Genomic DNA, 15,834 nt, shown 5'->3' with positions numbered 1-15,834 from the left:
TTTGGTCATCCAGGATTACGTATATCTTGAGGGCTTTGTCCTTGCGGCCTGCAGTATAGACTCGAACAAGGCAGATTTTTGAACAGGACCTTCCTCCTCTGAATCCCTTACAGATCTCTCTACATTTAGAGCTGACCTCCAGGGTGTCTTCGTCAGTGTCCTTCTGCTTCCTATTGTGCTCCTCTGCTTGCGAGAACACTTGTGTAGGTGTTCCAGGGTGCAAGGCTGTATTGTGATCCATGCTGCTGCATTCTGCTGATTTCATGCTAGCTTCACAGTTACTGGCGAAGTGAGAGGTTGTGGCACAACATTTGAAGCAGATGTTGTTCTCCTTGAGGAATCCTTTGCGATCCTCTAAAGACTTCTCCCCGAAGAATCTGCATTTTAGTAGAGGATGTGGTTTCTTGTGTAGAGGGCAATTTTTACTGACATCCTGAAGCTTCTTCTCTTCTGGAGGGGGTTTATTCACATTGTGAGGAGGGCCTGTGGAAACAATGTAAGTTTTGTGTACTGCCACGGGTGTCTTACCGGGTTTTGCACCAGGGGCAGTGGAACATGACAGAGTAAAGTCAAAACTAGGGCAATTTCTAATCCTAGATTGTTGGGTGACAAAATCAACAAATACAGTGAAAGGAGGGAAAGGTACATTATGATTTTGTTTATACCGTGAACCACGTTTCTTGTAGGTTGTAAGGAAGTTTCTGTACTATCAGATTGACACCCTTAGCGGTGTCCAAAAATGCCAATCCGGGCAAGTCTCCTTCCTCCTGGGCAACCTGTAACTCAACCAATAAATCACTCAGTTCTCTAAGCTTTTGATAACCTTTAGGTCCTATCTTAGGAAAATCATCAATTGTTTTATATAAAGCATTCTCTATGACTTCTACTGTCCCATAGCATTCATCAAGTCTTTCCCACACTTTACGTAGACCTGTGCAAGGATGCTTTACATTAATGTCTCTCAGTGTTTTTTCGGAGGTGGTCTGTGGATTGTCCTTGACTGTTCTCACCATTCTTCTTCTCTGCCTTTCTGATATTTTTCTTGGCCTGCCACTTCTGGGCTTAACAAGAACTGTACCTGTGTTCTTCCATTTCCGTACTATGTTCCTCACAGTGGAAACTGACAGGTTAAATCTCTGAGACAACTTTTTGTATCCTTCCCCTGAAAAGCTATTTTGAATAATCTTTGTTTTCAGATCATTTGAGAGTTGATTTGAGGAGCCCATGATGCCACTCTTCATAGGAGAATCAAATAGGAGAACTACTTGCAAGTGGCCACATTAAATACCCTTTCTCATGATTTGATACACCTGGCTATGAAGTTCAAAGCTCAATGAGGTTACAAAACCAATTTAGTGCTTCATGAAGTCAGTAAAAAGTACGGTAGTTAGGAGTGTTCAAATAAAGAAAATGATAAGGGTGCCCATACTTTTGCACCGGTCAAATTTTGTTTAAATGCAGATTGCACATTTTCTGTTAGTACAGTAAACCTCATTTGAATCCAGAAATATAACTGAGTCCATCAGTTATTAGATATATGAAACTGAAATAGCTGTTGCAAAAACCAAAATTGTTATGAAGAAAAAAGGTTAACATTAATAGGGGTGCCCAAACTTTAACATATGACTGTAGATAATAAAATATAAAGTGAGAATTTGATTATTTATATGTTTTTTATACATTTATTATTTTGCTATATTTTTATATTTTACTACTTTCTGGTGTCAGTATCTACTATTTTATTTTATCTATCATCTATCTATCCTTTATCTATTATCTATCTATCTATTTATCTATCATCTATCTATCTATCATATATCTATGTGAGAATTTTTATGCTTTCTTTCTACAGGTACCATTGTTCTCATCTCTATATATCTTATAAACCGGTGCCCCAGTATCTGGGAGGATCCAGAGGTAATACTATAAATGTGTAATATTCCCATCCATCTCCTATAACTCCATTCTGCTTTATCAAACAGGACCTGGCATTTATAAGTATCCAGTATCTCAACCAAATATCACAGCCACTGCCCCAATAGTGGGACAGGTGTTACATGGGATGTTGTTGGTCATTGTGTCTGGACATGATGTGAGTAATTCCCCACAGTCCTGGGGAATTATTGTAACATTATATAAAGAAAATGCTTAAAGTTTTTTTTCCAGCACTTTTGTTTTGATGACTTATTCTTCGGATAGGTCATCAATATAAGATCATGGCTGCACCGATCGGTTGTTATCTGCATGTAGTATATGGAGCCTAACACGGCACTGACATTCACTTTTTAGTGGTCACTGCCGGGTGCTGCAGATCAGCCCCATACTGAAAAAAGTTCTTCGCAGTGACCACTACATTCGGTACAGAGCTGTGCTGTTCCACACTATATACATCCGGCTTCCAGGGGTGATAATACTTGTTGATGGGTGTGTCGGGTGGCGGACCTCCACTGATATTATTTAACCCCTTAACCCCGAAGGGTGGTTTGCACGTTCATGACCGGGCCAATTTTTACAATTCTGACCACTGTCCCTTTATGAGGTAAAAAGTCTGAAACGCTTCCAAGGATCCCGGCGATTCTGACATTGTTTTCTCATGACATATTGTACTTCATGTTAGTGGTAAAATTTCATTCAAATAACTTGGATTTATTTGTGAAAAAAACTGAAATTTGGCAAAAATTTTGAAAATGTCACAATTTTCCAACTTTGAATTTTTATGCCCTTAAATCACAGAGATACGGCACACAAAAAACTTAATAAGTAACATTTCCCACATGTTTACTTTACATCAGCACAATTTTGGAACCAAAAATTTTTTTTTTGTTAGGAAGATATAAGGGTTAAAAGTTGACCAGCGATTTCTCGTTTTTGCAACACCATTTTATTTTTACTGACCACATCACATTTAAAGTCACTTTGAGGGGTCTATATGATAAAAAATACCCAAAAGTGACACCATTCTAAAAACTGCACCCCTCAAGGTGCTCAAAACCACATTCAAGAAGTTTATTAACCCTTCAGGTGCTTCACAGGAATTTTTTGAATGTTTAAAAAAAATTAACATTTAACTTTTTTCACAAAAAATTACTTCAGGTCCAATTTTTTTATTTTACCAAGGGTAACAGGAGAAATTAGACTGCAAAAGTTATTGTGCAATTTGTCCTGAGTACACCGATACCTGATATGTGGGGGGGGGGAACCACTGTTTCGGCGCATGGCAGAGCTCAGAAGGGAAGGAGCGCCGTTTGACTTTTTCAATGCAAAATTGGCTGGAATTCAGATTGGACGCCATGTCACGTTTGGAGAGTCCCTGATGTACCTAAACAGTGGAAACCCCACACAAGTGACCCCATTTTGGAAACTAGATGCCCCAAGGAACTTATCTAGTTATGTGGTGAGAACTTTGAACCCACAAGGGCTTCACAGAAGTTCAGCCGTACAATTAAAAAATCATATTTTTTCCACAAAAATGATCTTTTCACCCCCAATTTTTATTTTCTCAAGGGTAACAGGACCCTAAAAGTTATTGTGCAATTTGTCCTAAGTATGCAGATACCCCATATGTGGGTGTAAAAGACTATTTGGGCGCATGGCAGAGCTCGGAAGGGAAGCAGCGCCATTTGACTTTTTTGGCTGGAATTGAGATCGGACACCATGTAGCGTTTGGAAAGCCCCTGATGCACCAAAACAGTGGAAACCCCCCCACAAATGACACCATTTTGGAAACTAGACCCCCCAAAGAACTTATCTAGATGTGTGGTGAGAACTTTGAACCCCCAAGGGCTTCACAGAAGTTTATAACGTACAGCCGTACAATTAAAAAATCATATTTTTTCCACAAAAATGATCTTTGTTTTCACCCTCAATTTTTATTTTTCCAAGGGTAACAGGACCCCAAAAGTTATTGTGCAATTTGTCCTGAGTACACTGATACCCCATATGTGGGGGTAAACCACTATTTGGGTGCATGGCAGAGCTCGGAAGGGAAGCAGCGCCATTTGACTTTTTTGGCTGGAATTGGGATTGGACGCCATGCCGCGTTTGGAAAGCCCCTGATGTGCCTAAACAGTGGAAACACCCCACAAATGATGTCATACCCTCAAAGGAACTTATCTAGATGTGTGGTGAGCACTTTGAACCCCCAGTGCTTCACAGAAGCTTATAACGCCCGGGCGTGAAAATAAAAAAATCATATTTTTTCCACGAACATGATCATTTAGTCTCCAATTTTTTTATTTTCCCAAGGGTAACAGGAGAAATTGGACCCCAAAAGTTGTTGTCCAATTTGTCCTGAGTACCCTGATACCCCATATGTGGGAGAAAACTACTGTATAGGCACACGTCGGGGCTCGGAAGGGAAGTAGTGACGCTTTGGAATGCAGACTTTGATGGAATGGTCTGCTGGAGTCATGTTGCTTTTGGAGAGCCCCTGATGTACCTAAACAGTGGAAACCCCCCACAAGTGACCCCATTTTGGAAACTAGACCCCCTAAGGAACTTATCTAGATGTGTGTGAGCACTTTGACCCCCCAAGTGCTTCACAGAAGTTTATAATGTCCGGGCGTGAAAATAAAAAAATCATATTTTTTTCCACAAAAATGATATTTTTGCCCCCAATTTTTTATTTTCCTAAGGGTAACAGGAGAAATTGGACCCCAAAAGTTGTTTTGCAATTTGTCCTGAGTACGCTGATACCCTATATGTGGGGGCAAACCACTGTTTGGGTGCATGACAGAGCTTGGAAGGGGAGGAGCACTATTTGACTTTTTCAACGCAGAATTAGCTGGAATTGAGATCAGACACCATGTTGCATTTGGAGAGCACCTGATGTGCCCAAACAGTGGAAACCCCCAATTCTAACTCCAACCCGAACCCCAACACACCCCTAACCCTAATCTCAGCCCTAACCCTAGCCCTAACCCTAGCCCTACCCTAATCGGAAAAAGGAAATAAATACATTTTTTAAATTTTATTATTTTTCCCTAACTAAGGGGGTGATAACGGGGGGTTTGATTTACTATTTATGGCGGTTTTTATGTTTGGCAGCTGTCGCACGCTAAAAGACGCTTTTTATTGTAAAAATAGTTTTTGCATCACCACATATTGAGAGCTATAATTTTTCCGTATTTTGACCCACCGAGTCATGTGAGGTCTTATTTTTTGCAGGACGAGTTGACGTTTTTATTGGTACCATTTTCGGGCACGTGACTTTTTGGATCGCTTTTTATTCCGTTTTTTGGGACTCAGAATGAACAAAAACCAGCATTTCAAGAATTACTTTTGGGGGTGCGTTTACACCGTTTCACCTGTGGTAAAATTGATAAAGCGGTTTTATTCTTCGGGTCAGTACGATTACAGTAATACCTCATTTATGTCGTTTTTTTATGTTTTGGCGCTTTTATGCAATGAAAACAATTTTATATAAAAAATAATTATTTTTGCATCGCTTTATTCTGTGAGCTATAACTTTTTTAGTTTTTCGTTGATGATCCTGTGTTGTGGCTCATTTTTTGCGGGATAAGATGACGTTTTCAGCGGTACCATGGATATTTACCGTATATCCGTCTTTTTGATCGCGCATTATTACACTTTTTGTTCGGTGGTATGATAATAAATCATTATTTTTTGCTTTGTTTTTTATTTTTATTTTTTAAGGGGTTCAATAAAGGGGTTAACTAGTGGGACATTTTTATAGGGCGGGTCGTTACGGATGCGGCGATACGAAATATGTGTACTTTTATTGTTTTGGGTTTTTATTTCCAAAAAATGAATTTATTAGGGAAATTATTTTTTTTTTTTTCAATTTATTTAGCGTTTTTTTTATAAATTATTTTTACACTTTTTTTAACTTTATTACAATGTCCCAAGGGGGACATCACTGTGATGTGACAGATCGCTGATCAGCGATCTGTCAGGCACTGCAGCAGGCTTCCTCATGCCTGCGCTCAGCAGGCATGAGGAAGCCGCCTCCCTGCAGGCCCCCCGAAGGTCCCCGGCGCCATATTGGATCCGGAGACCTGCAGGGAAGGAGGCCCCCGCAGCAGCGCTGCACATCGCGCTGCTGTGGGGGGCTCAGGGAAGCACGGAGGGAGCCCTCTCCCTTCCGATGCTTCCCTAAACCCCCGGTACACTGCGATCATGTTTGATCAAGTGTGCCAAAGGTTAATGTGTCGGGGGTGATCCGTGACCGCCCCTGACACATAGTGCCAGGTGTGAGCTGTGATAATCAGCTGACATCCGGCCGCGATCAGCGGCGCTCACGCTGTGAGTGCTGCTGATCGCTATGACGTACTATCCCGTCCATGGCAGAAAGGGGTTAATTGACTTATCGTAAGGAGAGCTCATCAATGTAAAAGTAGTAAGCAACCTCTTTAAAATCCACTAACACTGTCTGGCCCTAGACTGCAGCTTCCCATTATTCTCTTTATTACATTCAAGCTCCTGATATTAAGTTTTCCTTAATATGTTACAATTTGTTCAATGTAAACCCAGAGAGAATCCATTGCCTTAAAAGCCTTCCCTGGATTATTACTATAAGGCCACATTCACACATTCAGTATTTGGTCAGTATTTTGCATCAGTATTTGTAAGTCAAAACCAGGAGTGGGTGATAAATACAGAAGTGGTGACGTGTTTCTATTAAACTTTTTTTAAGATGTGGCTTACAAATACTGATGTAAAATGCTGACCCAGATACTGAACATGTAAACCTGGCCTAAATGTATGAATAGCTGAAAAGACACCAATTTCCAAGGATGTAATTCTTATCTCTGAACTAACTTTCATTCCTTTGCAGTAAGCCACCAATTGCCTTTGCTTTGTATTGGAATCCATTCCGCAGACTCAGAACTCGTAAAAAAGTATAACAGGACTTTAGTATACAAAGTACAAATGCTTTTCTGACATCCCTGTACACATTAGGCTAAAGTTGACCGAACCCACCGATGTCGGCTGACAGTCTAATGTGTCTGGGGGTTTTCTGATTCTTCACTGACAGATAATGATGAGGAAGAGAAGGATCCAACATGTTCAGACCTTTTTTATTAATCTGGTGATAAACTGTGCTCTGTTGTATTGTATGGGAGTGAATTGAAACGTCCCCTTTAATGCCACCTCCCCTTTAAGGAGTTCTAATATAAATATATTATAAATGTTGTAGAGATATAATTATGCTCCGGTACTGCTACACTATTGTGTATTACCGCTGTTCTCATTGGTACTGCCACATTATATGTGTTACCATGTTGTACATATTGTAATACTGTATATTGTGTTGTATTGTTTTACATATAAATGCATAGGTTAGCGTAAGCTGGTGCATCCTTCGGGTACAATAGTGGATGGCACTATTAGTATAGAGTTTCTAGATATGGGTAAGTGTAGTTCTGCAGTGGGCCACTAATTGGGGGTGTACTAGTGGGTCCTGTTAGGTATATCTATAGGAAGTTCACATAGGGTTAACTGTAGGAGGAGTTGCTATGGGTTAAGCAAGTGTAGGAGATAGGAACAGTTTAGAAGGGCTAGCACGCCCGAAGTGTCCACAAGGGCTCTAAGTCTAGGACACCATAGCAGCTACTCAACGTTATGAAGAAGAAAAGCACAGACACAGTCAGATGGGTGCTTGATAAGACTGGAGCACCTGGGAAATTGCAGTTTATGACAGAGGCAGGAACGAGAAGGAGTACTTGGTCCAAATGTCATGCAGGGCGCAGAATATTCACCATGTGGCAGATCTTAAATAGGGCTGAAGCTTGCAAATCCGGGGCGAAACGGATGAAAGAGATCCCCTATGTCTTGAGGTCCTATATGAATGATGCTGCAGAACCGCCAAGGGTGCTACTACCCTGTAATGTGCGTGAGGACAAAGAAAGCAGGAAAGGGAACATGCAGGAGAAATGCTGTGTGGACTGTAATGTAACTGATGTGTCCAGGACCGTTGAAGAGAAAAGTAAAATTATTTGGTTGGCATCTGAACTGGTATCTGTGTCTGTTCTTTCTACCCTGTGCACAGAAGCTGAGTGTGCAGGAGCTGTGTCGCACCGCAGTGAATTTCCTGATGGTGACTCAGAACCCCGAACAGGTACACCGGTAGAAGCTGACAATTTTTCTGTAGGAAGAGGCCGGGACACCAAGGCCCTGATGTCCTCGGCCATGACTACCATCCTGGCCCCTTCTTACATTTGGTGTAGTCAGCAGGATGCGACTACCTTGCAGTGCAGAGAACCCGCAAAGAGAAAGATGACAAGTAAAGTGGGGGTGGAAGTTGTGACCCTGAAGTGTAGAAAAGAAGAAAGTATGCAAGATTGTGTACCACCGGATGTGACTGATCTAACAGATTGGACTGACACTGTGCCTCAACCAGATTTTGTGTTGACCAAGATGGCGGCCATGGAGTTGGCGGGAAATGGCGCCGAAGATAAAGAAGAAGACATAACCCTCACCGTTCGTGGGTGTTTCCGTGCCCCCTTCGCACCAAAAGTTGCCTGTCATTGTACCCTGGCCCTCCCCTGGTGGGACTGGCTGAAAAGAAGAAAACCTCACCCTCCCTTACAGAATTCCTGCACCTGGGTGGAGTTGACAGGGGAGTACCCACCTGGAAATGGGTGTGGCTTCCCAGAAGATTCTGGAAGCGGTGGTGCAGTACAAGTAAGCAATGGCAACTCAGGTGCAATGCAACACTCCTGCACCCGAAGTAGTCAAGGTGTGGGCCGCATAAAGTGGCGTTGGAGGAAGGAAGATGGAAGGATGCGGTCCAGCAGGCCTTGGGAAGAACTGGCAGAGTCCCCGGTGGACAATTCCACAGAGCTGTCCCGTCCGCAAAGTGAGCGTCCGGGAAAGACCACGGGCTCCGAGAGTGCGGGATCCCCGGCTGGACGAAGCTTGATGGCGGAGCAGCAGGCGGAGCTTCCGGCTTGACGCCGACAGAAGGAACCCTGTGTGCCGGAACCCTCGTCATTGATTCATCGGGGACCGGAAACGGCGCCCACCCGAGAGGAACTGCAGCTGGAAAAGCAGAGGCCAGTGGCGCCAACACCAGAGGTAGGAACGGTGACCAAAGCAGCCAGCGGGCCCGGCACGGGTGCGACCACTCTCTAGCCTCCGGAGAGGGTGTGACCCTCATCCCCTTGCCCTTGACAGATGGTCCCACTCACCGCCCCCTTACTCAGCCGCTGTCGCTTATCAGCGCATCCCCGAGGGGGGTGTAGCTGCATATTCATACCCAGCGGACTCCGCAGCACCCTCCGTCGCTGCAGACCTGGGCTCTCCCCACTTCCCCCTAACACCAGAGGGGCCTTTCCCCACCCCCAGGCAGGCGGCCTGGGTGGAAGATGTGATACAGAAAAAGAAACAATAGGAAAAGGAGGAGTGGGCTGAGCTGCGGCAGGGTGGAAGTGCCCTGGCAGGTCTGCGTACCCGAGGTCGGTAGCATACGTGGACATTGAGCGGGGGTATGTCTTCATCAGAGAAGACGGAACCAACGCAAAGGTCTACGTAAACGCGGCCTCCATAAGATTTGGCAGGGCCCTGGAGGAGGGCAATGAAGTATCCTTGTTTAAAGAAGACTGTCGGTGGGGGTATTACGCGTTTGCGGTAACGCTCTTAAGCGAGGATGACATTAGGCTTTTCCCACAGCCGGAGCAGGCTGCCCCACAACCATCTACGTCCCATGCTGCACCTCTCCCCTGAATGGCACACGACTCTGTGGCTGCAGAGTCGTACACCAGTAGCCACTGACAGTGGAATTCGGCTACGGATGCAACGCACCTGAACGTCCGCCGCTAAGTACTTGTCTCGATCCATTTTTGGATCGCTGTCAAAGTCTGGACTCTCTTATATAAACCTTTTTCCTTTCTGGCCCTCGGGAATTAATATGGGTTCCCCCCAGTGGCCGCTGGTGTTACTACATGTTTAGTCAGTCATCAGGTGTGACCACTCCCTGCTTCCTATAAAGGGTCATCAGGTGCTGCAACTCACTGTTGGTGATATTATTCATTTGGAGACCAACCAAGCTGGACTCAGGAGCAGGCTGTGTTGCAGTGGAGCTCCAACTATCCCCTTGTTCTCGTGCCTTACTCTGCTGCTCAGACCATTAGCAGCAGAGAGAAGCTAAGTCTCGTTTTTTAGTTTATTTTACCCTTAGGTGTCTGTCTTCTCTTTCCCTGTTTGTTATTTGGTGCAGTACATGTTTTCCCTGTCTCGCCTCCTGGGGAGGGGGTTGGGGGGTTTAACTCAGGGCTAAACAGGAGATAGGGACAGGTCGGGGACTTGGGCCTCACTACCATCAAGTGTACCCCCAAGTTAAGGAGAGTCAGGGCACCCCCTTAGCCTGAGGGGCAGTTCAGGGGCCCAGGTTCCACGTCTCCTGTTTTCCTCCTACTGACCCATGACAATACTGTCTCTTTAAGGAAAAGTTGCGCTCGATGCGCCTGGAAAAAATATATTATGGAGGGACTGTTCCGCGTCCCTATAATGAAAATGCCCCACTCTATGGGGACATGGCCCGACGTGTTTTTGTTGCACCTGTTGTGCCACTTCTGCTGGAAAAGCAGAAACTGCCAGAAAAGTACTGGATGGCCTGAACCACGGGCCACACGTTTGAGAAAATGATGATGTTTTCCTAACTAGTGGGAAAGCCTGCTCCCGTCAAGGAAAGGGGGAGCGCTACCTCAAAGAGACTGACTGCTCCTAAAAAGAATGGGCCATATGATGTAAATATGTTGTATATAAAAATATAGGTATATATATCAATGGACATAACCTGGAGGATTGTGAGCCAGTTTTGCACTACATACTGCGGTGCATTATTGTACCGAATAAGAAGACTCTTCAGATTGGTTTACGTGTAGTGTAAACATTGTAGCTTGTTTGGTCGGGACAACCAAATTTTAGTAAAGGGGGAATGTAGGGGAGTGAACTGAAACGTCCTCTTTAATGCCACCTCCCCTTTAAGGAGTTCTAATATATATATATTGTAAATGTTGAACAGATATAATTATGCTCCGGTACTGCTACACTATTGTGTATTACCGCCGTTCTCATTGGTACTGCCACATTATATGTGTTACCATGTTGTACATATTGTAATACTGTATATTGTGTTGTATTGTTTTACATATAAATGCATAGGTTAGGGTACGCAGGTGTATCCTTCAGGTTCAATAGTGGAGGGCACTATTAGTATAGAATTTCTAGATATGGGTAAGTGTAGTTCTGTAGTGGGCCACTAGATGGGGGTATACTAGTGGGTCCTGTTAGGTATATCTATAGGAAATTCACATAGGGTTAACTGTAGGAGGAGCTGCTATGGGTTAAGCAAGTGTAGGAGATAGGAACAGTTTAGTAGGACGAGCACGCCCAAAGTGTCGACAAGGGCTCTAAGCCCAGGACACCATAGCAGCTACACAACGTTATGAAGAAGAAAAGCACAGGCACAGTCAGACGGGTGCTGGATAAGACTGGACCCGGGAAATTTCAGTTTACGACAGAGGCAGGAACGTGAAGGAATGCATGGTCCAAAAGTCGTGCAGGGCGCAGAATATTCACCATGTGGCAGATCTTAAATAGGGCTGAAACTTGCAAATCTGGGGCGAAATGGATGAACGTCTTGAGGTCCTACAGGAGTGATGCTGCGGTACAGCCAAGGTCGCTACTACCCTGTAATGGGCGTGAGGCCAAAGAAAGCAGGAAATGGAAAATGTAGGAGGAATGCTGTGTGGACTGTAATGTAACTGATGTGTCCGGGACCATTGAAGAGAAAAGTAAAATCGTTTGGTTGGCATCTGAACTGGTATCTGTGTCCGTTCTTTCTACCCTGTGCACAGAAGCTGAGTGTGCAGGAGCTGTGTCGCACCGCAGTGAAATTCCTGATGGTGAATCAGAACCCCGAACAGGTACGCCGGTAGAAGCTGACAATTTTTCTGTAGAAAGAGGCCAGGACACCAAGGCCCTGATGTCCTCGGCCATGACTACCATCCTGGCCCCTTCTTACAGTATCTCTACACAGCAGCTGCAGCGGTCACTGGTGAGAGGTGGGCGTGATCTTTTCTCCCTTGCATGATACTGCCTGCTTGTGATTGGTCAACCTCATGCAGGGGAAGAAGTGCACACCCACAGTGACAAATCGAATGCCCAGTTGAACTATAAGATGCATTATAACCTAAATTTTATAAGAAAATGTCCACGCAATGGAGTGTAGGAATTAAAAATAAAACATATATTTTACCCGGCTCTGCAGCCACTATTCCATAATGTGGCCTGTTTAACATGGTGAAACTGGTGAAAGGTCGACTTCAAGAGTTCCATGTTTCTAACTTGTCCTGAAAGGGTGATATGCGCTGGTGTTCACATTACTCATTCTGTGTCTTTTTAGGTGTTTGATCCCCTGAGGTTCTCTCCAGAAAATTCGGCGTCAAGACACTCTCATGCCTTTGTGCCATTCTCTGCAGGAGCAAGGTAATACGAGAAGGATAATAAAAATAGGAGCCTGCATAATAAAAAAACCCCAAAGACTTGCATGTTAATGAATTGTTGTTCAGGGGGACTGTATAAATTATCTCTTCTGCTACGCATCCATGGCCCAAAAGGCATGAATGTCTGTAAAACCAGTTTCAAAAGGGGTTGTCCTCTGCTGGAGTTATTGGAGCCATTACTGTGTCATAACATTGCCAGCTCCCCACAAGTGCTGTCTAGTACCCCCATAGTTCCTCACTGTTTTCATGTATCATACATTGTATTACATACAACTGTACCTTACAATTTTATATTCTCTCTCCCAGAAACTGCATTGGACAGAATTTTGCAATGAATGAAATGAAAGTTGCCACTGCTTTGACCTTACAGAAGTTTGAGTTACTTCCGGACCCTAAGAGTGAACCATTGCAACGAGCCCAAATAATTTTACGCTCCATAAATGGAATACACATCTATCTGAAGAAGATAAACTGTGACAAGACAAAAAATATCTAATGTGTTATACATTTCTTCATATCATTATATCATTTTTAGAATTATTTTTAATTTAGAAATTTTCAAGGATAAGTTTATAGTAAAACTTCACAGTATGAGCTGGATGAATGAGTATCAATAGTAAGTATCCTACCGAGCTCCAAATCCTCTGTGTACACATAAGGGTAAAAGACAACATTCTGCCTGTCTGCAGTCACCACTAGGGGGTGTTTAGGAGCTTTCTGAAAACTTATTATTGAGTTCCATGTATGCAACTAGTTGCCTTGCTCCCCCTAGTGGTGGCAGCAGACAGCCAGAGTTTTACCTTTACTTTATGTGGGAAATGTATTAACTACTTGCAGAGCACCCAGTGACTTAGAACATATATGTAGCTTGCATATGACTCTGCAATGACTTTTTTGAATAACATTGCCGAGTCAGCAGCTGCATGGAGATCGTTCAGCTGCAGAACAGATACTGGCAACCAGAGATGGCTAGAGTCTTCAGGGATTCTTGTCATATGGTGTGTAAGAATCTGAGTGACTCAGGCATATATTCCGACCTTTACTGTATGACTACACCACCATGCTTTTCCGCTGCCCTCACTGCAATGTTCATGTCCTGAAAATTTAATTTTATGGCCAATTTTTCATGTGCAGACAAATTATTTCTCATAACAAGGGAGTGCCCACTACCCATCCTGCTTACGTAATATTCTATCTGATTACTTTAAAAGAGTGTGGGAAAAAAATGAGCAAATAAGAAAACATTTACTACTATTTTTAAAACGATTTAAAGGGGTTGTCCAGGATCAGGACTCAAGTCTGCAGTCAATCTATGTGACTTCAGCCTTGTTAATCTTCATGAGCGCGCACAGTGCAAGCTGTCAGGATTCTCCAGTGTCAGAAGTGGGTGGTCACGTAATTGCAAGTATGCGATGTGCATACTTCCATCCGCATTCGACTAGACGTGTCTGGCCTCTCAATTCCCCTGTATTGAGAGAGGCCACACACGACTAGTTGACTTGTGACCAAATGTATGCAAATCGCATATTTGTGGTCAAGCTCCCGCCCTGTTGTGAGTTCATTTTCCCCTTCGTCACTGAGGTCTGGTGAACTCCCTATTCTGGTAAAGGAAGGTAATGAGCCTGATTATCAAGCACCTGAGCCTAATGAGGATGACTGGCTGAGTGGAGTCACGGACTGGATATAAGGCTGCCGACGCCCTTCTGCCCTGCGGGTGATTTCTCTGTGGACTTCTAGGACACCAGTCTGATTCCTGCTCCTCTAAAGCTAAGTTTTCTGCTTTGCATGTTAGCATTTGCGTTTTGTTTTTGTTTTCCTTGCTTTTCTGGATTCTGCCATTCCCTGCTGGGGTGAGCTGAATTTCCTTTTGCCGGTTGCTCTGTCTTCAGAATATTCCTGAGTACTGACATAGCTTTTTTGAAGCCTAGCGTCTTCAGGGCCTTTTTCACTGTCAGTCTGTTGGCTCTTATTTTCATAGGGTTTTTCACGAATTGCAGACAGCAGCCTTCCTGTCCTTTCCTATCTAGTTTGCTTGGGCCCCGTCTTTGCTCAGTCTATCTTTCTGTCTGTGTTAGTGTTTTCATCTTGCTTCACCGTCATTATATGTTGGGGGCTGCCTATTGCTTTGGGGTCTGCTCTGGGGCAGTTTAGATTTCCCCTTTCTTTCTTTAGGCCTATTTAATTCTCCAGCTGTGATCGAGGGGTCTAGGGCATCGTAGGAACCCCCCACGGCTACTGTTAGTTGTTTTGGATAGGATCAGGGGTCTGCAATCCGATAGCTTCCAACCTCTCTGGTTTTCTGGACTTAGCTGGCATTTCTGTTTTTGCCTCCTACGGTGACTCAATCATAACAGACCCGCTACCAGCATCGGAGAATCCTGACAGTGCACACGCTGCACGCTATGAGGATTCATAAGTCTGCAGTCACATAAAGTGATGGCAGAGGATCCCCAAGGCTGCACATCTCCTTTCAGGAGAAATATTATCTTTCCAAGCTCATTACGGATGTACTAAATACAGCCAAAAAACATACTCCGGCATAGTGTCTAGCTACCATATGCAAAACGAGTGACGTGAAACTGCTCCTTTTTAGCATACATTTTCTGACCACGTATAATTCAGGCCACACCTTCATTAGGACCATATTGGCACAGCATTGGGACATCCTATGGACTCACCCCATACCGAAGGAATATTAGTCTAAAAATACAAAATTACATACAGACCGAGGTCATTCACCCTTTGTAATGTATTGGCCCCAAGCACATTGTGGAAAAAGAAATCCAAAACCTAGGTCTATTTCCTTCCTTTGTCAAGTCGTATGAGTGTGAATGTATCAGAACATTTGTTATTGTCATACAGACTATGTTAGCTATCTCCTGCAGTGTTGTCCATGGTCACTTTGGTCCGTAGGCCGCACTGTCCAGCAACTGCGGCAACACAAGAGCACACACCGCTCGTAGGTGAATAAAAGTTTTTTTAAAACATAGTGTCTCCAGAAATTTTGCTTTAGAACACGAATATGATTTCAAGCAAAACCACCATAACATTGATTGAACAGATACCATGTTCCAAACAGACTGCGGAAACTCCAACAGTGAGAGGTCTACTGGATATTTAAGTCGACTTGTCTAGTCTCAAAAGGGCTTAAAGTGAACTGGTCGGAAACTTCTCCCCCCTCTCCTTCCAAAACTATTAATATAATTGTGTAGCCCTTTAAAAGATAAGCCCAAAAGCGATGCTTCAGCAGTGAGAAATCACGTTTTGAACTTTTGTATACGTATCTGGAGGTGCATTGGGGTGTGACGATGCACTTACAGCTCCTCAGCCTCGGGCTGTATTCCCTGCCTAGCAGCTTTCCTCT

The 15,834-nt window shown here is 43.8% G+C and overlaps 1 protein-coding gene across 1 annotated transcript in view; it reads left to right on the top strand.

Moving 5' to 3' along the window:
* Positions 1-15,457, top strand: part of LOC141048621 (cytochrome P450 4A6-like) — a 50,517-nt gene extending 35,060 nt beyond the window's left edge. The window contains exons 10-12 of the mRNA XM_073544388.1: positions 1,853-1,917; positions 12,371-12,453; positions 12,777-15,457. Coding sequence (XP_073400489.1) covers positions 1,853-1,917; positions 12,371-12,453; positions 12,777-12,966 — 338 coding nt within the window. The 3' untranslated portion in view covers positions 12,967-15,457. The remainder of the gene's footprint in view (positions 1-1,852; positions 1,918-12,370; positions 12,454-12,776) is intronic.
* Positions 15,458-15,834: the final 377 nt, after the last annotated feature.

The sequence above is a fragment of the Dendrobates tinctorius genome, unplaced genomic scaffold (genome assembly GCF_039654945.1).
Source record: "Dendrobates tinctorius isolate UK_male_01 unplaced genomic scaffold, ASM3965494v1 ptg000138l, whole genome shotgun sequence".
NCBI lineage: Eukaryota > Metazoa > Chordata > Amphibia > Anura > Dendrobatidae > Dendrobates > Dendrobates tinctorius.
Note: the sequence above shows the minus strand (reverse complement) of the source record. Positions and strands in the feature narration are given on the sequence as shown.